Source organism: Oryx dammah, unplaced genomic scaffold (genome assembly GCF_014754425.2).
Source record: "Oryx dammah isolate SB20612 unplaced genomic scaffold, SCBI_Odam_1.1 HiC_scaffold_26, whole genome shotgun sequence".
NCBI classification, from domain to species: domain Eukaryota; kingdom Metazoa; phylum Chordata; class Mammalia; order Artiodactyla; family Bovidae; genus Oryx; species Oryx dammah.
Genome location: NW_024070210.1, coordinates 3,424,749 through 3,450,563, shown reverse-complemented (window position 1 = coordinate 3,450,563; position 25,815 = coordinate 3,424,749). Strand labels below are relative to the sequence as shown.

Here is a 25,815-nt window from a genome sequence, read left to right as displayed (position 1 = left end):
ATAGCTGCAGGTGCTCAGTAAATAGTCATTAAGGGGGAACAAAGAATTTCACAAGCTCTCTTTTCACATTCTGAGTTTTCTGAACTAAATAAATTTCCAAATAATATACTCTCTTCAATTCCACTCTGAAAGCAATCTGAACAGATCCTTAGAGATCAACTAACTCTCAAGAGTCGGACACAACTTGGTGTCTAAACCACAAACAACTCAAGATTCAGTAGGACTGAGAATCTTGGGCTCTCTGTTAGGAGACCAGCTTGAGTCTCATCACGCTGAGGTTCTGTCTTACTCTTACAGAGAGCAGGGAGAGCAGCTCAGTCACATCTGTAGTTATCACGATGATGTATCTATTTTTTCTAATTCTATTCCTAGACCATCATCTCTAAAATCGCTTACTTTTTACTATGGTATATTCAAATAATACTCTAAAATATACAAGTCTAGAAACTGTGTTTTATACATAAATTGCCAAAATGAGGGTAAAAGCAGCATTCTTTGAGCAAAGCTTTGTCTAATGTATTCCAAATGTTTTTGCTATGGAAGCTTTCCCTTTCCACCCTCCCTATCCCCGCTCAAAAGTCTAGACAGAAATATTACTTATAAGATAAATGAAAAGGATGCTGTTTTGATTGAACTGAACGAGGGTCCAGAGACATCCATTTGCATTCACTACACTCAGATCCTATAAGGGATTTTCCAGACACAATGAAAAACAAAGTCAGTTATAAATACCATGTAGTGAAGTCGCTCAGTCATGTCCAACTCTTTACAACCCCATGGACTGTAGCCTACCAGGCTCCTCTGTCCATGGGATTTTCCAGGCAAGAATACTGGAGTAGGTTGCCATGTCCTTCTCAAGGGGCCTTCCTGACACAGGGATCGAATCCAGGTCTCCCGCATTGCAGGCAGATGCTTTACCATCTGAGCCACCAGGGAATCCCAAATACAATGTAAACAGCAAAAATAAAAGAAAAAAATAGCCTTGCCATCTTCACATACATTGCTTGTTTGTACTATATTTATTTCTACTCTTAAACACAAATCCTTATTATTTCCAGGGGCCATCTTACTATACTATATGGAATATATATTCATTAAGCTTATTGAATCTGAATACCTGCATTCATGTGCCATTATTGAACTCTCTCTCATGGGCCTTTTAACAAACAGGACACAGATTCTAGGAAAATATCACTACAAAAATGGCAAATGCAAACTACAATTTAGTTCCTAAGATGTGTTACTGCAGGCAAACTACAGTTTGAGAGAAAAGGAAACAAAGTCTAAAACATTTAGAACACTGATGATGAGTCTTGGAATAGGAATTAAGTCTTTCAAATCAGGCAAGCTGAATTAGAATGAAAAGGAATACGCAACAGGCTCTTAACAGTAAAACCAAATAAATAAATAAAACCACCACCTTAGTTGCAGACCATTAGCTTAAAGCAAAAATGAAACTAAATTCTAATGCTTTTAAAGCTTCTTTCAAATGAAATACACACAGCTAAAGAGAAACATATGGGCTTCCCCGGTGGCTCAGCTGGTAAAGCACCTGTCTGCAATGCGGGAGACCCGGGTTTGATCCCTGGGTTGAGAAGATCCCCTAGAGAAGGAAATGGCAGCCCACTCCAGTACTCTTGCCTGGAAAATCCCATGGACGGAGGAGCCTGGTGGGCTGCAGTCCATGGGGTCGCAAAGAGTCGGACACGACTGAGGGACGTCACTTTCACCTGCACGTCTTTCAAAGAGAAACGTGTAATCCCAAGGTGGGGGTTGGGGGGATGGCACTGTGAAATGTCAAGTTTGGGAAGATAAGAGTTCATCACAGCAACGCGGTCTACCTGACTATAGGGCTACACGGCACACAGGCACTAACTTGGCTTCTGCTCTGTCTTCCTGCTGCTCTCATCAGACCTGTACTCATCCTGGCCCCAACTTGCCACTAACGACTCCTCCCCCTCCACAGCCACCCACCCCCACTGCCACACTCTCACCCCTTCACTGGTAATGCCTGCCCCTGCAGTTAACTTTGAGTTACCAGGCTCTGGCTGCATTCAATCCTCTCAATCTATGCCTTCTCCTCCGTACAACCAGTGACTAAATCGTGCCGCTAATCCCAAACACACCGGCCTCCGGCCTCCAGATGGCTCAGTGCCCCTGCTGGTCGGACCCGCCTTCCTCCACTCGCTCTGCCCCCAAACCCCTTTACTTCTCGGTCTTCACGTCTCCCCAGTGGCATGGTCTCCCTTAGCAACTCGTGGAGTTCCTATCTGTCCCAGCTTGAAGATTCCAGCTAGTCTTTAAATAGAATTCCCCAATCTTCAGACATAGGCATCACCTCCTCTCTGCGGCCCCTGACAAGCATTATTCTGCTAAATAAATCATGACTGATATTTCAGTTGGTCATATGGGACTCTACAGTCCCCACATGTTAACTCTTTTTGGGTAGAAAAAGCAAGTTTTATCCTTGTATTCCTAGCACATATACATTGTCTGACAAACTAGGTGTTGAGTAAATGCTTCCTGGCTGACTGACTGAATAAATTAATGAAATAAATTTAGTGGATATGACATGCTTAAAAGAATAAGACACTCAATTTAAAGAAAAAAAAATGTAACCATGAAATTCTATTTTTAAGAGAAAATGCCAGGAGCAAGCGTGAGGAATCCCACCCATGACAAGGTCATGCGGCAGAGGCCTGATAGGCAAGGCAAATCAGGCCTCAGGGTTTCCCCCTGGTATTTCCTGAGCATGTACCCCCAAAATAAGAATCTGCCGGCCTTATTGTATTGTACTTTTCCACTCTTCTGGCACACTCTGGAAAAAAGTTAACTCAGGGCTTTAGTCTTCTGCATTTGAAAGGGATGTTTCAGTTCAAACCCCCTTTGATAACTCTTTAGCTTGCCTAACAGGTTCCCCCGGACTTTTTACAGCTTGTGAATTGTTTACAGTCTCCCAACCGTGAGAGGCACAGGAAGCTTAAAACATCCTAGGAATGCAGGGGCTTCCGAGGTGTCAAGATCATTAGAATAAAACTGATTAAGTGTTTCATTGTTGAGCCAATATTTGTTGATATAGTTGGTATACAGAAAAAACAAGTAGCAACATTAGATCTTTAAGTTAAGTACCTTCTTTGTTATAACCCACTGCACCTTTGTTCTATAGAGATGTAACTAGTGCTTTAAGGAGATGCAGATTAAAGAAAAACACTTCAGGTGAGACGAGAATAACATTCATTAAGAAAGAGAGCCAAAAAGTGTTAACAAGCCTCTTGGCCAGAAGATAATGTAAATCACCTGAGACCTTCTGTATACAAGAAGTTATACAGAAAGAGTCAGGACTGCTGCCCCTGCATAACGCTGTATCTTCCATTATGTAAAATTTAGGGCATATAAACACTTTTTAAATAATAAAGTTGGAGGGGTTTTTGCACAAGCCTGGCCTCCCCCGTGTCGATTCTTTCTCTTGCTCCCTCTTCTTCCCTCTCCTTTTCAGGCTGATCCCTTGGAACGCGGAGGCTCATCGAGTCTACTTACTTGCCCGGGCTTCTGAGACCCATGCGAGAGGGAGCCCAAAGTGGGGCACTCTCCACTATTCAAGAGGGCACCTGTGGCCCGACGTAGACGGTGCAAGTTCCTTGTCTGCAACTTTATTGGTTTTCCACGTAAACCAAGTTAATCAGCCTCTTTTCTCCACTAAATTTTCCTACTACACTATTTCTTCCTAATCTAATCTTATATTTCTAATTAAATAAATAAATAAGTTTTTCCTTGCCTATCCGTCTCCCCTTCGAATCACCCTGGATCCACTGGGGCAGGACCCCGGCAAGAAAAGACATAATAAAACAAGACAGAACTGTAAAGTAAACCAGAGAATATCTCCACTTGAAAAGTTAAACTGCCATTTGTTTTCCAGTGATGGAAAGGGCTATTACTCTCAGATTTTCCTTTCCTAAAAAATAGCAATAACAGTAGCTACCCCATAAAGGGGGCAGTAAGAATTAGAGAGAGATAAATATTTAGGCAAAGTACCTCTAAAAGAAACACACTTGGCAAATATTAGTTGCTATCTATTTGCTAATCACAAATAGAAACATACAACACACTCCAATGTAACGGGAGAAAGAAAGAAAGAAACAGGAGAAAGAAGCAAGAAAGAATGAGATAATATACTACAAATTTGATACAGGACAATGAAAGAAAAATCTGCATTTCTTGGCGTTCTAAAAATCTAAATGATATAGTTGTTCCATAACAATTATCATAATTATACAAATAATGGATTTTTAAATAGGAAAATCCACCACAACTCTATAGACAAACGCAATTTGGGAATTAGAAGGAGTTATGTAATTTTACGTTACAACTGGCAAAACACATCACTGTGCTGTAAAAAGTGCAGTGTCCCTACTACTGATTTCCATGGAACTATAAAGGAATTTTTCACTAATAATTTAAAGATAAAAAGATTTTAAAGTTGTACAGACCTTGATATAATTAACGTCAAATGCCCTCTCATTCCAAATCTGCAAAACAGAAAGTCAAAATATCAGAATTATAAGATTTTGTCAGAAAGTAAACACTACCACTAAGATGCCTCTTTTCTCACCATCTTTCATATTATCTGGAAAGCCATTTTTCTTACTTAATAGAATGTCCTACTGTTAAATGTATAGATATTTATAAGAAAACATAATTTTTAATTAAAATAGTATTTTAAAAAACCTTAACATATTTGGAGGGTATTTTTCAAAAAGTCACTTACTCCAGAGATTTCTCAAAGTGGAATATTAAATCATTCAATAAAGATTAGCAAGACAGTGTATGCCAGGCACTACAGCAGGCACTGGACATTTACCACACATAGGACTGTGGCAGTAGTTCTTACCAGTCCCTACAAGCACACCCGAAAGCCAAGTGTTAATAAGGACGCTGCACAGGAGTCATGTCTTTAGCGCACACAGAGAATCACAGTGATGTGTGACATCACGAAAGCAAACTCTTAATGAAGACAGATAAAAGGAACACGCACAAATCTCTTAGGCTTCGAATCACACAGCATGAGGTTTCGGGGTTGAAACAGAACTTCGCTAAGACTTTCATTCTGCACCTGAGAGATGGGCATGGCTTCCAAAGACTCTTTTCACTCAAGTGATTCTGGTGGTGGTGGTTCAGTCGCTAAGCTGTCTCCGACTCTTGCAGCCCCATGGACTGTAGCCCACCAGGCTCCTCTGTCCATGGGATTCTCCAGGCAAGAATACTGGAGTGGGTTGCCACGCCCTTCTCCAGAGGATCTTCCTGACCCAGGTCTCCTGCACTGCAGGCAGATTCTTTACCAACTGGAAAGTGATCTTATCAAAGAAACTTCCTTACCATGACGTGTGGTTAGAAAGAGTCCAAAAGAGATGTGAATAACCCATTTTCTAATAGAAACATTTTCTGTGACTTTACCATAACAGAATGTTGCAAGACTCATGCCTACATTTAGTTTCACTATGGGTTAAACATATTTGGTATTTAAGAAAGTTCTCAAACACAACAAACTAACTTTCAGTTATAATCTAGAGAAGCATAACAAAAACAGTATGTCCTTGCTTCTGGCTTCCTACAGCCCCTGGTTTGCCCTCATGCCCTATGTCGGGTCCTAGGATCCTGTAGTGTACCTGCTGCAGGGTCTGCCCCTCTCACTCAACTCCTCAAGGGCTTATTAATCGTGCTCTCCCCAAGATATATTAGTCACAATGCCTGCAACACAGTAGCAGCACTGTAATTGCTGGCTAACTGCATGAGCACATTTATTAGCCGCAGTGTATAGAGACACACTCTGTGTGTATGAGGCTCTGTGGGGGCACAGTGCGGGGTGGGGCATGCCTCCAGCCAGCCAACAGACCAGCTAGAAACGCAACATGTTAGGCCTCGCATTTTTAAATCATTAAAAGGGGTTAAGTAACAGCTCAGGACAAGGGTAGGGATATTTCTAACAGCCTGCCTAATCAGACCCACCCTTCGTATTTTTTACAGCCTAAAAGCTAAAAATGGATTTTACCATTTTAAGCAGTTACATTTTAAAGGGTTATATAATTACCTACATAATATCCTTCCTAAAATATCTACTCTCTAGCACTTTTAGAAGTCTGCTACCCTCTACTTTAGGACCACAGAAGATAGAGGGAGCAAAATGAGATTAACCACTAAACTATAAAAGTAAACCCATTACTGTTGTAAGAATTTTAACAGAAAAACTAGGGAAAGCTTAGAAGAAGGAGAATTTGAGCTGGGGTGATACCAAAAACAAAACAAAAACAGCACAGGGAGGCATAAACTACATACAGGCTTCACAAGTGGGAAGATTCGGATGATGGAGAGGAAGAACCAATGGTGACATAGAGGTAATTTGTCAACAGACACCAACAGAACAAATTAGTTGCAGAACACAAAGATGTCAACAAAGTGCCAGAAATTACTTTAAAAATTATAAATAAATGTTCAAAGCTTAATCATGTTCTGAAAAATATATTACTGACTCCGATGTAATCAATGTCCAGGTCGTGATAATGCTTGCACCCCACAATCCAGGTCACGATGTAGTAGGCAGTCAGCTGAAGATTGACGTAAGGCCAGTTGAAGCCCTTCCCCAGCCATCCAGGGAATGACCACGGCAGCCCTGTGGAGATGAACAGGCAGAGCTGGAGCAGGTGTAAAGTACGGGCACCACTAAAACCAAAGCAAAGCAAAAAGGCACCAACACAGCCTAAGCACACAGCCAGCAAAGGGCTGACAACAGGGAGACGCGTGCCACGCACGAATGCTCAAACTCCCTTTCAGCTTCCAAGCACAGAAACTCCCTACTGATCCTCAGAGCCAGGTTCCGTGATTCTAAGTGCTCTTCCAATAAAAAGAAATAAAAACAAACAAAAACCCCTTTCTCAATATTTACCAACAGAAACAAATGTAACATATAATTTAATATCCCCACCCCTGCTAAAAAGATATTCGATGTACAATTTTTGTTCTCTGAAGGCAAATCAGAGAGTTTTGAAAGGCTTATGCTTAACCTGGCGGCTCAGACAGTAAAGAATCTGCCTGCAATGCAAGAGACCCTGGTTTGATCCCTGGGTCAGAAAGATCGCCTGGAGGAAACAGCTACCCACTCCAGTATTCTTGCCTGGAGAATTCTATGGACAGAGGAGCCTGGTGGGCTACACAGTCCATGGGGTCACAAAGAGTTGGACATGACTGAGCAACTAACAATATGCTTAACTACTTCTGTGAAGCAGGTACAATACAAATTCCTCACTCATTAGTACATCTTCTTACAACTTGAAGCTATTTAAATACTAATTAGTAAGGTAATCAAATTTTGCAAAACTAGTTTTTCTTTATGGCAATATAACTGCCAGTGACTCAGTAGGGAAATACCCCCTTGTTATATGATATTGAACAAATAATCCACATTCTTCTAATACCCCAGTTATTATTAAGTTTTAAAAAAAGAGAAAGAAAAGAAGCACTAATTATGATTCTAAATCCTAATTCTCTTACTAATATATTAAAATAAGGTCATTAAGTTCCTTAACTGTTAATATATGTTACCAATCTAGTTTACCACTGGAAAAAAAAAATCAAAATGACAAAATGCTTATTTTTCTAAACTCCAGAAGAATGCCTAAGTTGTATCTACACAAGAAATGTGACATTAAAATAATGAAATGTTTTAAAACAGTGAAATGCCAAATACATTCTGAAGGCCCGCCATGAGTAAGTCTTTGTTAGGACAGGGTTCAGCCTGCCAGATTTTCTGCATTTAAATCAGAACTGACCTTGAAAGCAGCCCAGGGGTTAAGTATGTGCTGGAGTCAATGAGGCTTTTTACAGCTCAATTTCTAAAAACTCTTACTAAAGTCCATTTACACAGAACACACTGACTCCTCACTTTTTTTACTTAGAAAAACTTATGCTTGTCCTTTGATGGTTGAAAATGATTTTAAAAATAACGTGAAGTTAACCCCTATAAACTAAGACCATCAGCAAGAAAAAGAAACGCAAAAAGATTGTTTAAGGAGGCCTTACAAATTAGCTGAGAAAAGAAAAGAAGCTAAAGGCAAAGGAGAAAAGGAAAGAAGCTAAAGGCAAAGGAGAAAAGGAAAGATATACCCATTTGAATGCAGAGTTCCAAAGAATAGCAAGGAGACATAAGAAAGCCTTTCTCAGCCATCAGTGCAAAGAAATAGAGGAAAACATTAGAATGGGAAAGACTAGAGATCTCTTCAAGAAAATTAGAGATACCAAGGGAACATTTCATGCAAAGATGGGCACAGTAAAGGACAGAAATGGTATGGGCCTAACAGAAGCAGAAGATATTAAGAAGAGGTGGCAAGAATACACAGAAGAACTATACAAAAAAGATCTTCATGACCCAGATAACCATGATGGTGTGATCACTCACCTAGAGCCAGACATCCTGGAATGCAAAGTCAAGTGGGCCTTAGGAAGCATCACTATGAACAAAGCTAGTGGAGGTGATGGAATTCCAGTTGAGCTATTTCAAATCCTAAAAGATGATGCTATGAGAGTGCTGCACTCAATATGCCAGCGAATTTGGAAAACTCAGCAGTGGTCACAGGACTGGGAAAGGTCAGTTTTCATTCCAATCCAAAAGAAAGGCAATGTCAAAGAATGTTCAAACTACAGCACCTTCACATTCATCTCACACGCTAGCAAAGTAATGTTCAAAATTCTCCAAGCCAGGATTGAACAGTACATGAACTGTGAACTTCCAGATGTTCAAGCTGGATTTAGAAAAGGCAGAGGAACCAGAGATCAAATTGCCAATATTCACTGGATCATCAAAAAAGCAAGAGAGTTCCAGACAACATCTGTTTCTGTTTTATTGACTATGCCAAAGCCTTTGACTGTGTGGATCACAACAAACTGTGGAAAATTCTTAAAAGAGAGAGAACACCAGACCACTTTATCTGCCTCCTGTATGCACGTCAAGAAGCAACAGTAAGAACCAGACATAGAACAGACTAGTTCCAAACTGGGGAAGGAGTATGTCAAAGCTGTATATTGTCACCCTGCTTATTTAACTTATAAGCAGAGTACATCATGAGAAATGCTAGGCTGGATGAAGCACAAGCTGGAATCAAGATTGCTGGGAGAAATATCAATAACCTCAGACATGCAGATGACACCACCCTTATGGCAGAAAGCAAACAGGAACTAAAGAGACTCTTGATAAAAGTGAAAGAGGAGAGTGAAAAAGTTGGCTTAAAGCTCAACATTCACAAAACTAAGATCATAGCATCCGGTCCCATCACTTCATGGCAAAAAGATAGGGAAACAGTGGAAACAGTGACTGACTTTATTTTTGGGGTCTCCAAAATCCCTGCAGATAGTGACTGCAGCCATGAAATTAAAAGACACTTGCTCCTTGGAAGAAAAGCTATGACCAATATAGACAGCATATTAAAAAGCAGAGATATTACTTTGCCAACAAAGGTCGTCTAGTGAAGGCTATGGTTTTTCCAGTAGTCACGTATGGATGTGTGAGTTGAACTATAAAGAAAGCTGAGCGCCGAAGCACTGATGCTTTTGAACTGTGGTGTTAGAGAAGACTCTTGAGAGTCCCTTGGACTGCAAGGAGATCTAACCAGTCCATCCTAAAGGAAATCAGTCAGGAATATTCATTGGAAGGACTGATACTGAAGCTGAAACTCCAATACTTTGGCCACCTGATGTGAATAACTGACTCATTGGAAAAGACCGTGATACTGGGAAAGATTGAAGGTACGAGGAGAAGGGGACGACAAAGGATGAGATGGTTGGATGGCATGACCGACTCAATGGACATAAGTCTGAGTAAACTCCAGGAGTTGGTGATGAGCAGGGAAGCCTGGCATGCTGCAGTCCATGGAATCACAAAGAGTCGGACACGACTGAGCAATTGAACTCAACTGAAGCCCTATAAAAAGGACCTCAATAAATCACACAATTTGGCCTGAATGTGTAAGCCTATTTGAAATAACCAAGGTCATTTCCAATGATAAAAGTATGCTTCTGTGTGTGTTTGAAATCTTTTGTAGGACTGCACACTGCTACAGGAGAACAGTACAAGGAATGCAGCCCCGTGTGAGGAGTTATCCTGCTGCCAGAAGTTAAGCTCCACAAGGAAAGGACTGTTCAGGCATCCCCGCCTCGGACAGTGACCACCACAGCCTTGAGCTTCAAAACAAACAACACCAAAATTCACTTCTGTATGCACCTCTTCTAGAAATGGGATCCACTGGTGTATGTAACGCACAATTTTGCAGGTTAATCGGGATATACTGCAGTTGACTATAAACTAGCACCTCCAGCTACCTCTACAAGGATTAATCATGGGTGCTGTACTGCCGATTTTCAATACCCTCTGAAAGGAGTTCAGGGTGGAGAGCAGAAATGAAGCACTCTGTGATACATACTTTCAGAAGTCCATTTTGTGAGCCCAATTTTTGAATCTCCTCGTCTCTAGAAAAGCGCTAAACTCCTTCATGGGGATGCCTACCCCTCGTGACCAGCAGAAACCTTCCACAAAAATGTAAACCTGACTGCATGTGCTCCCCCTCACCAAAACCCCATACCCACTCACCTCCCCTGCCTCTCTAGAGGCACCCTTTCCTCTTTCTCAAGTGCTGTCTCCCGGGCTGCAACCCCCATTTTGCCCCAGAGAAAACTTAGCTCTTAACTCTCACATTGTACATTTTTTAAAGTTGACACAGCTGCATATACAATATACAATCTTATAAACACTGTCCTTTTACAAATTTTAATGAGACGTTCTGTTGAGGGAATTAGTATAATACCACACACAAAAAAAGAAAAACACAGAATAGACTTAGGTTCTAAACATGATTTTGACGGTTACTAATTGTCCAACCTTAAGTCAGTGGTATAACTCTCTCCGCCTCCACTGCTTCTGTAAAATGAGAACATAACACCTCCCTCCAGAGGCAGGATAAGTATCAGACACAATATACATGAGCAAAGGAAGACGCGTGGCTGGCACATGCTTGGCTGTGGTAGCGTACTGGTGGTGTTAACCACATGATTAGCACTTCAGCAGTAACAGGTACTCCACACACCCAATTCAGAACTTTAAAATTAAAAGGAAGCAGACTATAAAAGTACAGCAAACCTTGCTTCTTACCTATGAGTGTAATATTAGGGTTCCGCTTCTTAGCTTCCTTCATCAGCCACCACTCATATCCTCGGAAGTAATTCTCGTCTAATGCGTAGTGCATGTGGGAGGGCTCTGTGCCGTCTGAAGGGGAGAGAGCAAACAGAAAGGAGACCCTTAATGGAGATTCATAGGCCACACTCTACACACACAAACAGACCGCAGCGAAGTAGCTTCCAGATCCAATCCTGACCTGGGGCACATAAGAATAATCTTATATAACTTAAAGGTAGACGATCAGAGCATGTTATTGCACTTTTCCATTACGCTGAGCATCACAAAGGTCTTAAATAATAAGCCACAACTTTCTATCACAAGCCGTGAGTGTTATCAGCTCGCACAGCTGAAAATTTCTAGGACTAATATCCTGCTGGGAGTTGGTCTCTCGGGTTTTCAAATCCCCACGCCCAGCTCTAAGTTCAGCCCACCCCAACTTCTAGCTTCTCAATCCTGAGCTGCTAAGCCCCAGTTTCCACACCCCGTGCCTTGAGCCTATAACATGCCTCCTTAAATCAAGGCAACAGAACACTGAGAAAATAGGAATGAGCACACTTTCCCAGCGTGAGAAAAGTCTATAGTAATCTCTACAGGGTGTCCAGGTGGGTAAATAACACCCAGCCTCACATGTTACCAGGCTTCCCATGCATCTGGCCTGGGAGAGGCACCCTAGCCCTTTTCTTCTTAAACGTAAACAGCAGAATTCACAAGAGCTACCTGCTTCTGTATCTCTATCTCTAATCCAGCTTCACCAAATGAAGATGGCCAGTCATTATCTATTCTGCAAAAAAGGGTTTCACAATAAAATGCATGTCTTCCTATAACAGCCAGGGGATGGTTTTGTTATGGGTTTTTTTGTTTAATTTGCATTTTTTCTTTCAGCATAAATTAAATACCAATACCACCACGCAGATATATCTATTTAACAAAAATTACTTACAAGTCACTAACAGGAACACAGGCATATAGACAATACTCTAAGGTTCACTATAATGGAGTCTAACCCATAAAAAAATAAGCTATATATAATCATTGAGAGAATTTTCTTCTTCCTGAAAATCAGAGACCTAAAAAATTTTTAATTGACTACATGTATTACACAAAGCCAATCAAAATGATGACAATAAAGACTGCAAATTTACTGGTTAAAATTATTTTATTTTTAAAGGACAAAAACACTGTATCTTTGAAATACCAACTATTTATATTTTGCCACATATTTTATCTAAAGCTAATAACATCTCTTTTTTTACATGTTTAATATGCTAAAAACTCACTATCTTAAAACTTCTCAGTAAAATTTCACTCTCTCCCTATTCTCTGTCTAGTGACTATTAGTTTTTAAAAAACTGTGGATTTATTTACTACTGATTCTTCAACTAAATAAGAAATCTAAAGTCCACAAGCTGCCTTGTATGAAAAGATACATGTTTTGATATAATATTTTTTAAATAACTATAATGAAAAAAGAACAATAAAGAATCTAAACAGTAACCCACATCAAAAATGTTGGCATTATTTACATTCTGAAACCACAGTCTATGAGTTTAGGTGCAGGTTCAAATATTGGAGGCAAATATCCCAGTCCCCAAATCCTCCTACCTGTTGTCTGCCCATCACCACCTATTTCAACTTTTAGAATATGCAATGAGGCACCGAAGTTTGGCTGGGGAAAGAAGTAACAATATTAACGGTATGATTCATTGTATGAAGGAAAACACTTCAAGACAATTACTAATCACTGTCTTTGATTTTACAGATGAGAAAACCAAAGCAAAACTTCAAATAGATAGTAACTTATTCCAAAAGTAATTTACCAGATTTTTAAAAACTAGAATTGTGAAGATGCTAAAGACTATTGCTGAAATTCACCACAGTTTCTAAAATATCACAGATACCATTAAATCATTATTTGTTCACTACCTTAAAGAGATAATCCAGTATTTCAGAACGGTAGGGCTCTGGGTAATTTACTAGAAGTCGGGAGGTTGCCTAAAAAAAAAAAAGTTTTCAAAAGCATGAATAAAACAAATCTAATCATGAGCACTTTTTCACAGTGTTTATGTGGACATGCCATCTAGCATGTCCACAGTTAGCCAGTTCTTGGGCAGCACCAAGCTGTGGGAAGTCGTTTCCCAGGCTCTTTGTTCGCCTACCTTTGTTTTGCTCATCGCTGGGTAAATAGGGCTGATGTCTGTCCAACAGCTAAAACACAGGTTCCCAACAACAACCACGTTTCCCTTCTACTGAGATGAGGGTTGGTGACGGTTGGCTGGGAGGTTAAGGTTGCTAAGTCTATTAATGAATCTCATTATTACAGATCTATCTTGAGGACCTAGACTCAGAGAGTGGTTATTAGAAGAAATAAAACAGTTTCTCTATCTCAAGACTGTTTGTCATCTACAATGTCTGGGGGCCAAGAATGGGAAAGATGAATCGCAGGCAATTTTTCCCCTCACCATCTTGTAGGAAAATATTACAAGCAGCAATTCTTAAAGAAACCTCTACTCTCTTCAGTCTTATTAGAGATTTATAGGTACTATCTCTTGCTGTTAAGAATGATGACACAATGGTCCCCAGGCCAGGCTATACAGGAAAGCTCACACAAGACTGCCATCAAGCACTGTTTACAACAGCTAGGACATGGAAGGTGTCCATCTTCCATCAACCTAGATGTCCAACAGATGAACAGGTAAAGAAGCTGTGGTACATATACACAGTGGAATATTACTCAGTCATAAAAAGGAATGCATTTGAGTCTGTTCTAATGTGATAGATGAACCTGGAGCATATTATACAAAGTAAGTCAAAAAGAGAAAAACAAATATATCAATGCATATATGTAGAATCTAGAAAGATGGTACTGATGAACCTATCTGCAGGGCGGCAGTGGAGATGTAGACATAGAGACCTGTGGACACACTGAGGGAACAGCATGGAGACACATGCGTTATCACACGTGAAACAGCCAGCAGGGATCTGCTGCGACTCAGAGAGCGCAGACCAGCGCTCTGTGACAACCGAGAGGGTGGGGTGGGTGGGAAGTGAGAGGGAGGCTCAAAAGGGAAGGGATGTATGTATACCCGTGGCTGATTCATGTTGTATGGCAGAAACCAACACATTGTAAAGCAATTCTCCTCCAATTAAAAATAAATAAAATTTTTAAAAAGACTGGCATCAAAATGCATGGATAAAGAAAGGTGGAAGAATAAAGAGACGAAAGAATTTCCCTCCCACCAAGAGCTTTCAGAATAAAGTTCAGATTGTTCAGTTTTATACCCAAATTCCTTAATTATTTGGATTCTAACTCACATCATCTATGTAGGTATGCTGCTGCTAAGTCGCTTCAGTTGTGTCTGACTCTGTGCGACCCCATACACGGCAGCCCACCAGGCTCCGCCATCCCTGGGATTCTCCAGGCAAGAACACTGGAGTGGGTTGCCATTTCCCTCTCCAGTGCATGAAGGTGAAAAGTGAAAGCGAAGTCGCTCAGTTGTGTCCGACTCTTCACAACCCCATGAACTACAGCCCATCCCTGGGATTTTCCAGGCCAGAGCACTGCACTGCCTTCTCCCTATGTAGGGATAACAAACTAATATATCTTACTTCTGTCTCCATTACTGCCTTGCAAATAGATTCATCAGTACCATCTTTCTAGAGTCCATAAATATATGTTAATATACAATATTTGTCTCTTTTATTTACTTCACTCTATATCATAGGCTCTAGGTTCATCCACCTCATTAGAACTGACTCAAATGTGTTCCTTTTTAAGGCTGAGCAATGTTCCATTATATTTATGTACCACAGTTTCTTTATCCATTCATCTGTCAAATGCACTCTACACCCTCATCTGGCCAAATCCAGTCCAAGCTTTCCGGTCAAACTCCACCTCTTCAAGGAAGACTTCCCTCTGCTCTTCCTCAGCGTTGTGACGAAGGTGCCTCTCCTGTGGACTGTGGCCTGAGCAACAGGTCCACAGAGCCACCATTAATCCCTCTATCCCCACACCCTCTTCACTGTTTCACCTCTAAGATCCTTGGGGACGACTGGGTCCCATTCAAGTTCATATCCCCATTTATTCTTATTCAATAAACATTTATTTAATATCTCTTATGTTATCATTAGCTTCACCAGTACAGGCAACATAATAATAATCTGACTCCATGGAGCTGGAATCCTGATTACATCATTTACAAGCAGTGTGACCAAGGGCAAATTATCATTTGCAAAGGGTTGTCTTACTCATTCAGCTGTCCCAAGACTAAATTCAGATATAGGAAGGACTTAGCACAGTAGTTGGCACATAGTATGCTCTCAAGAGATAACAGGCATTGTATATACATATTGCTTTTAAAAACACAGTCACTTCCTCAACGAGCTTACAGACTAGTAGAGGCTCAAATTTTACAGTGAATGAGTGCTGTATACGCATGCTAACCTACTCCTGACCCAAGGGAAACAATGCTGCCTGCTCTGTATCATGCTAACAACATGTACTGCCGCTAGAACAGTGTGTTTTGATGTCTGGAGGTTGTTTTGCTCTCTGTGCTGTTCTATCCTTAACAAAGAAAGGGCCAACTTTGAGCAATCATACATCATTAGAATATTGCCAGCTGATAGTCACACCCAGTGCAGAAGCATTAGTTTTATCAACAGCAATAGTTAGCAGTATAGCCAAGTGTTGAAATGTACCATGAAGCAATAACAAATCACCAAATTATTGATACTAATCATGCTTCCTAAATAAGGCCTGTTATAACAGCCAAGGATGAAGCCTTAGCACAAAAATTGGAAAACAGTTATGTTCTCAATAAATGGCAGGCACTGAATGTATTTTTCACTTAAAATCCTTGGATAACTTCCTCCCCCCTAATGTATGAAACAGAATGATACTAACCAAAATTAATCACGTTGCAGATGCCATCCTTTGATCTTTGACATCTATCCTCACAATGTTCCAACCAGGCAGGTATCACTGTGTGCCCAGAAAAAAAATCTGAGATATAGAGAGGTTAAATAACCTGCCCAAGGCTGTACAGTGAGTGACAAGGAGGCCCAGAACAGATCCCTGGCAATCTGGTCTTAAGTCCATGTGCACCGTACTGCTTTCCCTAACCAACTATGCAGATTAAATGAGAATATTCCAAACACTTAATGCTACAAACTGTGCTACATCCAGGGACTCCAGAAAGGAGTGATGTGCAAATATAGTATTGCGATCATTTTCATTCAATCAGTATTTCCTGAACTTCTGAGATGAGTAATACATGATACACAGGACACTATCAGAAAAGAGTTTCCTGTTCTGAGTTATGAAACAAACCTCATTTTAAACAGAGTTAATAAACATACAATAACAAAAGAGTTCCACTTTGAGCAAGTTAAACAATGGATTTAACATCAAAGGAAAGGTGTTAGGACATGATGAATCCTCATTTTAAGAAATACTGGCTATCCTAGGTTTAAACCACCAAAATAAAAAGGAGAATCATAGTAGTACAGGATAAATACATGAGCACATTCGTCTACTGTTTATCTTTACCAGCACCTATGAGTAAGGCTACAACATCTGAAAATAAAAGCATAAAAATCAGCTGGTTTAGGGAAAAGATTTTTTGCCCAGAGCAGAAGGTCAGATCTGCTATCAGACTAAAAACTTAGTCATCCACTGTCTTTTCCTTTCTGGAGTGCAAGGGCCTAACTAAAGTTCCGACTGCCCAGGAATCCACTTTTCAAAAATAATTATGTTTTATGGTATGTCTACTTAAAAGTAGTCACCCAAATCTCATTGGTAACTTGAAACCTTAGAGTTTTGCTAAGTTAAATGATGGAAATTCATTACACACATAATTTCCAAATAATATAAAACACTGAAACATTAATACTGAACACAGGTTTATCTACTTTTGGTTTCTTATTACAGAGAAACAAAACATATTTAGATCTATTAGTAAAAACATCCTGTCACTAGAAATTAAGGTTTCTAACAGTTAAGCAATCTAATTAATACATGTAATTAAAATACTAGAAATAATATGAGAAACAATTCAAGAAAAGTAGGATGTATTTTGACTAAGAAAAGGTATGAGATATATTTCTGTTAAGAGAAATGAAAGTAATTTTGTCCTAGAGTAGAGAAAATAAATGGATATAGAAGCTGGGAGAGGGAATTTTACCTTGTGTAGTCAAGCTGGCCAAAAATTAAATTATGAGGATTTTTTAAAATAAGCTTTAATAAATAGTATACTTTTGAAAAACTAAGAATTATTCTTAATCTGCTAAAAAGACAAATTTTTATTAGACTATTGGTCTGTTCTTGATAAGCTTAGGAAAGGTTCCTTGCCTTTCAAGGAACCTACGTAGAAAATAAAGATTCAGATATTATCAAAATAATATTCTATGCTTCACATTATCTTTATCAAATCTTTACTTAAAAAAAAGAAACCCTGAGTCTTCTCTATTAGAAGAGCTAAGGTTGTGGGTGGGGGTGGTTAAACTGGGTTTAAACTATGTAAGTTTATACATTTGCCTGTGAAGTTCTTGTCATTTTGGTTAAATGGATAATTAAATATTGTTTCACAGTGACCAATAACCCTAATTAATCAAGTGTTTTAACACCTTTTGTATTTTTGACAAACTTCCCCAAATAAATTCTAAATGAAGTCTTTTTGACCTCATATTAACTTCTTGAGATTTCTCCAAATGGGCCCTGGACATCTCAAAGATGTGTTCTTTCTCCTTATAAAAAGACAGGAAACTAATTAGGCTTATTTGGCATGTTATGATGCAAAAGCTGAAGCTAAAGTACTTTGGCCACCTCATGCGAAGAGTTGACTCATTGGAAAAGACTCTGATGCTGGGAGAGATTGGGGGCAGGAGGAGAAGGGGACGACCCAGGATGAGATGACTGGATGGCATCACGGACTCGATGGACGTGAGTCTGAGTGAACTCTGGGAGATGGTGATGGACAGGGAGGCCTGGCATGCTGCAGTTCATGGGGTCGCAAAGAGTCGACAACTGAGCGACTGAACTGAACTGAACTGAACTGCATAGTAAGCATTGTCAAGTAAGATGTAACACTAAACTTTCTTTAGTTGGTATTTGTATTGATACATGTTATTAACATACGTGTTTCAGAAATTACATGAAATTCCTAGACATCTGCTATATCCTGGTAAAATGCTATCACTTGTAATTCTAGTTATTATCTTAAAATGCTATATGTTACAGAAATAACCAAATTTCCTCATCAACTGAATTACAATGAACTTTATCAGATTTTTCATATGCCCGTGTTTAAGCCTTTTTGTCATTTACAGATAGTTATAGCTTTACTAATGTTTTGGCAAAAATGTTCTTCCAAAAGTACTTCATCTTCAAGAATTTTGGAGAGAACTCTTCGCTTAAAGTACATGGTTCTTTCAGATCATGTTGATGAACTGGGTAAGAATTTACAGAACTCTAAGGTAAAATCACTGCAGATGGTGACTGCAGCCATGAAATTAAAAGACGCTTACTCCTTGGAAGAAAAGTTATGACCAACCTAGATAGCATATTCAAAAGCAGAGACATTACTTTGCCAATAAAGGTCCGTCTAGTCAAGGCTCTGGTTTTTCCAGTGGTCATGTATGGATGTGAGTTGGACTGTGAAGAAAGCTGAGTGCCAAAGAATTGATGCTTTTGAACTGCGGTGTTGGAGAAGACTTGAGAGTCCCTTGGACTGCAAGGAGATCCAACCAGTCCATTCTGAAGGAGATCAGCCCTGGGATTTCTTTGGAAGGAATGATACTAAAGCTGAAGCTCCAGTACTCTGGCCACCTCATGGGAAGAGTTGACTCATTGGAAAAGACTCTGATGCTGGGAGGGATTAGGGGCAGGAGAAGGGGACGACAGAGGATGAGATGGCTGAATGGCATCACTGAGTTGATGGATGTGAGTCTGAGTGAACTCCAGGAGTTGGTGACGGACAGGGAGGCCTGGCGTGCTGCAATTCATGGGGTCGCAAAGAGTCGAACACGACTGAGCAACTGGACTGAACTGAAGGTAAAACAAGAATCATAAAACTGCTAACAAAAGATCAAAATCAACAAGAATTATAGGGAACTGAATGAACTGATGATGATAATTATAATTTTTATGACTTTTTATCCAAAACACTGTTGCTTCTTGAATGTTTTACTTCTTGCAAATTTGTGAAAACCTTTTTCCTAACCTGTCTATGACTTGTAGCAAAGATAAAACAAAGATAAAACAAATTTCTCCCTATCTGATCCCTCCAATATTCAAAACCTCTGAGTATTCTTATTTTCACAGCAATACAGTTATTTGCATAAGTTTACTAAAATCTGTTCTCCTCCTAACAGGGCACAATTAGAAACACTGGTTATATTACCAAGGTTTTAACTAACATGTCATATTTGAGAGAGACCTACATAGACTCAGATATAACCAGACAGATTTTAAAAATTTAGGTTGACCTATGGAGCCAATTCTTCAGCACTCAGCTTTCTTTATAGTCCAGCTCTCACATCTATACATGACTACTGGAAAAAACATAGCTTTGACTAGACAGACCATTGTCAGCAAAGTAATGTCTCTGCTTTTTAATATGCTGTCTAGGTTGGTTATAGCTTTTCTTCCAAAAAGCAAGTGTCTTTTAATTTCATGACTGCAGTCACCATCTGCAGTGATTTTGGAGCCCCCCAAAATAAAGTCTGTCACTGTTTCCAGTGTTTCCCCATCTATTTGCCATGAAGTGATAGGACCGGATGCCATGATCTTAGTTTTGTGAATGTTGAGTTCTAAGCCAGCTTCTTCCCTCTCCTCTTTCACTTTCACCAAGAGGCCCTTTAGTTTCTCTTCACTTTCTGCCATAAAGGTGGTGTCATCTGTGTATCTAAGGTTATTGATATTTCTCCCAGCAGTCTTGATTCCAGCTTGCACTTCATCCCACATGATGTACTCTGCATATAAGTTAAATAAGTAGGGTGACAATATACAGCTTTGACATACTCCTTTCCCAATTTGGAACCAGTCTGTTGTTCCACTTCCAGTTCTAACTATTGCTTCTTGACCTGCATACATATTTCTCAGGAGACAGGTCAGGTGGTCTGGTATTCCTATCTCTTGAAGAATTTTCCACAGTTCGTTGTGATCTACACAATCAAAGGCTTTGGCATAATCAACAAAGCAGAAGTAGACATTTTTTCTGGAACTCTTGCTTTTTTGATGATCTGACGAATGCTGGCAATTTGATCTCTGGTTCCTCTACCTTTTCTAAAACCAGCTTGAACATATGGAAGTTCATGGTTCACATACTGTTGAAGCCTGGCTTGGAGAATTTGAGCATTACTCTGCTAGCATGTGAGATGAGTGCAATTGTGCGGTACTTTGAACATTGTTTGGCACTGCTCTTCTTTGGGCATATAAAGAAATATGCCCAAAGCCTTCTATAAAGAAAGCTGAGTGCCAAAGAATTGATGCTTTTGAACTGTGGTGCTGGAGAAGACTCTTGAGAGTCCCTTGGACTGCAAAGAGATCCAACCAGGGAATCCTAAAGGGAATCAGTCCTGAATATTCATTGGAAGGACTGATGTTGACGTTAAAACTCCAATACTTTGGCCACCTGATGCGAAGAACTGACTCATTGGAAAAGACCCTGATGCTAGGGGGGATTGGGGGCAGGAGGAGAAGGGGACGACAGAGGATGAGATGGTTGCATGGGATACTGACTCAATGGACATGAGTTTGAGCAAGCTCCAGGAGTTAGTGATTCACAAGGAAGCCTGGCAGGCTGCAGTCCATGGGGTCACAGACAGACAGGACTGAGTGACTGAACTGCACTGATAGAGCCAATGTCAGTGAACACTGTACCATCATTTTGGCTGCAGTCTTCAGGCAAGAATACTGGAGTGGGTAGCTGCTCCCTTCTCCAGGCGATCTTCCCAACCCAGGGATCGAACCCAGGTCTGCCACATTGCAGGTCGGTGCATTGCAACCCATTGCAGTGGGTTGCAGGCATGGCAATCCACTCCAGTATTCTTACCTGGAGAATCCCATGGACAGAGGAGCTGGGTGGGTTACAGTCCAAGGGGTCACAAAGACTTGGACATGACTGAGAGACTAAGTACGGCACATGGGGCCAATAAAGCTCCCTGGAAAAATCAGCCTGGTAACTTGCTTACAAGGTTCCCAGAAGCCTTACCAGGTAAGTAAGAAAGGTCACTTCCTAGCAGATGCAGGAATCTGAGAATATTGGTGGACCTTGAGAAGAAAGGAATTCACCCAAATCTATGAGGATTGCAGAGAAAGTCTGATGATAAATTCACGGCTTAGCTGCCTAGCCTTGAGAGAGATTTTTAATAGCCCAATCTGTGATTCCTTGTGCAAATGTCCAACAGAGCACACTTAAAAGAACCTATATAGTCAATTATTATTTTGGCTGCACTTATATAATCAGGGCAAGTTTAATAAGACCATACTTATTTTGCAAGGAAATTAACCTTGTTTTGGTTATCTCTAATAAAAGGTGGAAGTAAGGGGTGATGATAGAGAGAAAATTATATTTCAGTGAAGAACTAGAGTACACTCTGCAGATAATCAGACTGTAGCCTGCCAGGCTCCTCTGTCCATGGGATTTTCCAGGCAAGAATACTGGAGTGGATTGCCATTCCCTTCTCCAGGGGATCTTCCTGACCCAGGGATCAAACCACGGTCTCCTATACTGCAGGCAGACTCTTTACCATCTGAGCCACCGGGGAAGCCCATTATCAGATTCTAGTCCTATTAATTGTCTTTGAGGTTTGTTTTCTACCTGTAAACTGGACCGAATACTGAATTCTTCTCATTTCTTCCAATATCTGAATACAGCTTGTCAAACTAATGTTTCTTTTTCCCACCTTTCTGACTTTAAATTATTAAGAACTAAAATTTCCCTTTTCCTGAAGTTATGCAACCTAAAGTGTGATAACTTTATACAAACTCCAGAGAAATCACAACAGTTCATATCTGAACAACCTTCATGCCTGTTGCTCTGTGGAGCACTCAGAAAGATCCCCAGAGATAGTCAAACTCAACTCAGGAAGATCTATGATTGCCACCGTCTGTCCCCACTCCATCTGAAGATGTTCTACATCTAGAAATCGTGACTGGCTGCCCTCAGGATTCAGAATAGGTTTACAATCTGCTCCATTAGCCATTGTTTTCTTTTGTTTTCATTGAAATGTCTATTACATAAACTGAAAAAGTATTTGCACCATATAGACCTAACCTTGTAAGCACACTTGCATCACTGTCTCCTGAAATGAGACACAACTCTTTAATGGAACTGACCGTGGTTGGGTGAGATATGGAGCAATCCACCAAGCCAGGACAGACTCAAACCCACTCATAACAGATGGCCCAAAATGTTAATCACAGTATTATCTAATCTTTGAACAGATTCCTCAGGCCCCAAGACCTGGTTTCAAGGTGTGACCTTTTAAGCTTAGGACAATGGCTACCAATTGGATTGCAAACTATTGACTGTAGTATAATTACAGGAGTGCTACTATAATCCTTTCTAAATTACAACAGTAAATCAGCTATTCAGGCAGTTAAAGGTCCTCACCTCTTACTCTGATACCTGGGCATTGAGAGTGGCTCGTAGTGCAATCCCCAATGGTCAGGTTTGGCCTTTTTTGTAATGCAAATGCAGGACTCAAGCTTTGACTGCAAAGCATCCACTTCAAAGAGGTATCCACTTACGAGATGGCTGTCTCAAATAAACATACTGCAGCCAAAGAACCCAGAGCCCAGCTGAGGTTGGGGGGAGCGGGGAGTTCTTTGCAAGATCTTGGTCAGTTTCGCTAGCGGACCATCATTAGGGCCACTTTTTCTTTCCCTGAACTTTAAGTTCCCACACTTAAGGTTTCAGTTCACCAATGAAAAAATAAGCCGCAAAGCCCAAGGCCTCCACCCTTGACCCTAATGAAAGCAGAACCCCAGGCCCACACGGTCTGCCTCTCTACCTGCCATCACCAGGTGTGACCCAGGATGCCATGTGCTTTCCCAGGACCTATGAGTAATAAACTTTTGTTTTGTTCAAAGTTTTCCGATGGTTATCGCCGAGGGCATCTTGCAATCATAAGAACCACAGAGACCAGCGCAACAACAACACTGGTTATCAACAGGATGAGTGAGTGAGTGAAGTCGCTCAGTCGAGTCCGACTCTTTGCGACCCTGGATGAGACCCACCCAAAACAGCCACCCAGCAAGCATTCAAACTAGTTCTGAATTGCACCCAAGGACACACATTCCATCTGACTCAGTTCAACAAACAACCCATTCAAGAGTTCAGCCTTGCCATTTTCAAATAAAATCAGCTCTAGCTCTGTCCTGGGGAACAAAAAAGAAAATCCCTCTCATCCAAAGACCTGCCATCACAAACACCATGAACTCAAAGGCTATAAACACAAGGGGATAAAACAAAGGCAAGACAAAGGTTACAAAGAACAAGCTGACAGGACTAAGCAAATTGTTAGGCGCCAGGAACAATCATGCCACTGTAGCAAGCTCCCAGGCTTGGGAGCCACCTGTTAACATAACTAGGGAACTAAGGAAATTACCAGCTGTGCCCACGCAGACTTTGCATTAAGCTGGTATGGCCCTCATGTCTCCCTTAGGAACTTCCCTGGTGGCTCAGCCGGCAAAGCGTCTGCCTGCAATGCAGGAGACCTGGGTTCAATCTCTTGGTCCAGAATATCCCCTGGAGAAGGAAATGGCAACCCACTCCAGTACTCTTGCCTGGAAAATCCCATGGATGGAGGAGACTGGTAGGCTCCCTTAAGTATTTTAGAATGCCTAGATAAGAGGAACTTATCCCAACTGACAGCCTAGAGAAGACTAAGGAGGCAAGCCAATTAAGTGTCATTAGTATCCTGTGTGGGATCTTGCAACTGAAAAAGAGCATTGGGTAACTAAGGAAATAGGAAAGGAAGTAAGGACTTTCATTAAGGTAACCAACATTGGTTGGGACAAATGTCCCACACTAACGTGGGATGCTAATAATAGAAGAAAACTTGATTACAGGGTATATGACAACTCTATGGTCTGGGCAATTTTTCTGTAAATCTAAAACGATTTCTAAAGTCAAAAATTCATTAAAAAAAAAAAAAGAAAACAAGCTTGCTCCAGAGGTCCTTGAACCAATAAAAAAGTCCTCTCAATACCTACGACGAGAATCAATTGGTGCCTTTGTTAAAATTTGTTAAAATGCAGGTTCTCGGGCCCCACACCAGAACTCTAAAGTCAGAATGGGAGCTGGCGAGAAGGCCAGAGTCTGCGCTTAAACAAACAGACCAGGTGATTTCTGGAGCACGTTAACGTTTCCTCTCTTCACACACATGAACAGCCACCAACGAGGCCTCTTCCAGAGGGCAACTCACCCCCTTAGGCCTTTGCCATCCAAGGGCAAAACAGTCCTCCAACAGTTAAACAATCCGAGAGTTGTCAGCTGAGACTTGTGTGGCCTGATATTAGGAAAAAAGACTTTAAAAAGCCCCCGTTTCTGGCTTCTCGCCTTCCTAAAGAGGACCTGAGGCACCTGTCGACCATTTACACAAAACCCACCGGACGCCTGCCCCCTGGGGAAGACCCCAACCACAAGCTGCAGTCCTGATCCACGACTCTCTGGCCCCCCGAGCCCCAAAAGTAACAAGCGCACTCAACACATCCCTCCGGGGCCTCCTCTTCGGCGGACGGACGCTCCTCGGGCCCCCGGGCATCTCTGGAGCGACCCTCCCGGAGTGCCCTCTTCAAGGCGAAGAGACCCTTCCCCTCAGGGCCCCCTGCTCAAGTTGAGGAAGGATCTGAGCCCTTGGCCCTGTCACTATCTAGACCTGTCACTTAGTTGGTGGACCTCCGGACCCTCATCTGTTTAACCTAACCGTCTCTATGGGGTCATCTTAAACCAGCAAACAGCGGGGTCCAGTCGCGCGACCGCGGCGTCGAAGCAGCCACGGACGGGCGCGCGCCTCGAAACGCTGGGGCCGCGCCGCGGGGGCTTGTGGGACGGGGCGGGACCGGACGCCCCCCGCCCGCTCCGTTCCTCACCCCGCCGCCGCTGACCGCTCCGATGCCGTCGAACTCCCGGCCCAGCCCCTCGGAGTCGTCGAGCACGTACGCGCCGCTGGGTGCCAGCAGCGCGCACAGCAGCAGGGGCACCGCGGCTTGGCCCGCCAAACCCGCGGCGGCCGTCATGGCTTTCGCCCGGCGTTGCCGGGAGGCCTGAATTAGGCGCTCAGCCATTGTGTGACAGGTCATATGACTCGGGCGCCCAGGGAGGCGGGTCCGGTCGCCGCCATGATGGAGAAGGGCAGGAGGCCGCGGGTGCCGCCGCCGCCATGTTGAGTGTGGGCTGCGGGTCGCTGACGCAGCCGCCTTCGTGTTGTGGGGGTGGGGAGCGAGCCTTTTCTAGCGGGCCCTACGTCAGGGGTTGACTGCAGGTTTCCGCGTTTGTCACTTCGGTGCCCCGCCTCTGGCATCACCTACTGGAGCATTTTATCGAAGAAAAAGATGGCTATCCAAGGCCAAGGGAGTCGTGCAGTGAATGACTTAC

The 25,815-nt window shown here is 41.6% G+C and overlaps 1 protein-coding gene across 2 annotated transcripts in view; it reads right to left on the bottom strand.

Annotated features, from left to right (window-relative positions):
- GALC (galactosylceramidase) overlaps positions 1 to 25,517 on the bottom strand; it is a 56,779-nt gene extending 31,262 nt beyond the window's left edge. Inside the window, exons 1-6 of one of the 2 annotated variants that reach the window (XM_040227523.1) lie at positions 25,311 to 25,517; positions 13,139 to 13,207; positions 12,818 to 12,881; positions 11,189 to 11,302; positions 6,525 to 6,664; positions 4,488 to 4,526 (exon numbers count right to left, since the gene is read on the bottom strand). In XM_040227523.1, coding sequence (XP_040083457.1) covers positions 4,488 to 4,526; positions 6,525 to 6,664; positions 11,189 to 11,302; positions 12,818 to 12,881; positions 13,139 to 13,207; positions 25,311 to 25,505 — 621 coding nt within the window. In that variant the 5' untranslated portion in view covers positions 25,506 to 25,517. Of the gene's footprint in view, positions 1 to 4,487; positions 4,527 to 6,524; positions 6,665 to 11,188; positions 11,303 to 12,817; positions 12,882 to 13,138; positions 13,208 to 13,371; positions 13,871 to 25,310 lie in introns of those variants that run through there. The other variant, XM_040227524.1, reaches the window with a different exon arrangement.
- Positions 25,518 to 25,815: the final 298 nt, after the last annotated feature.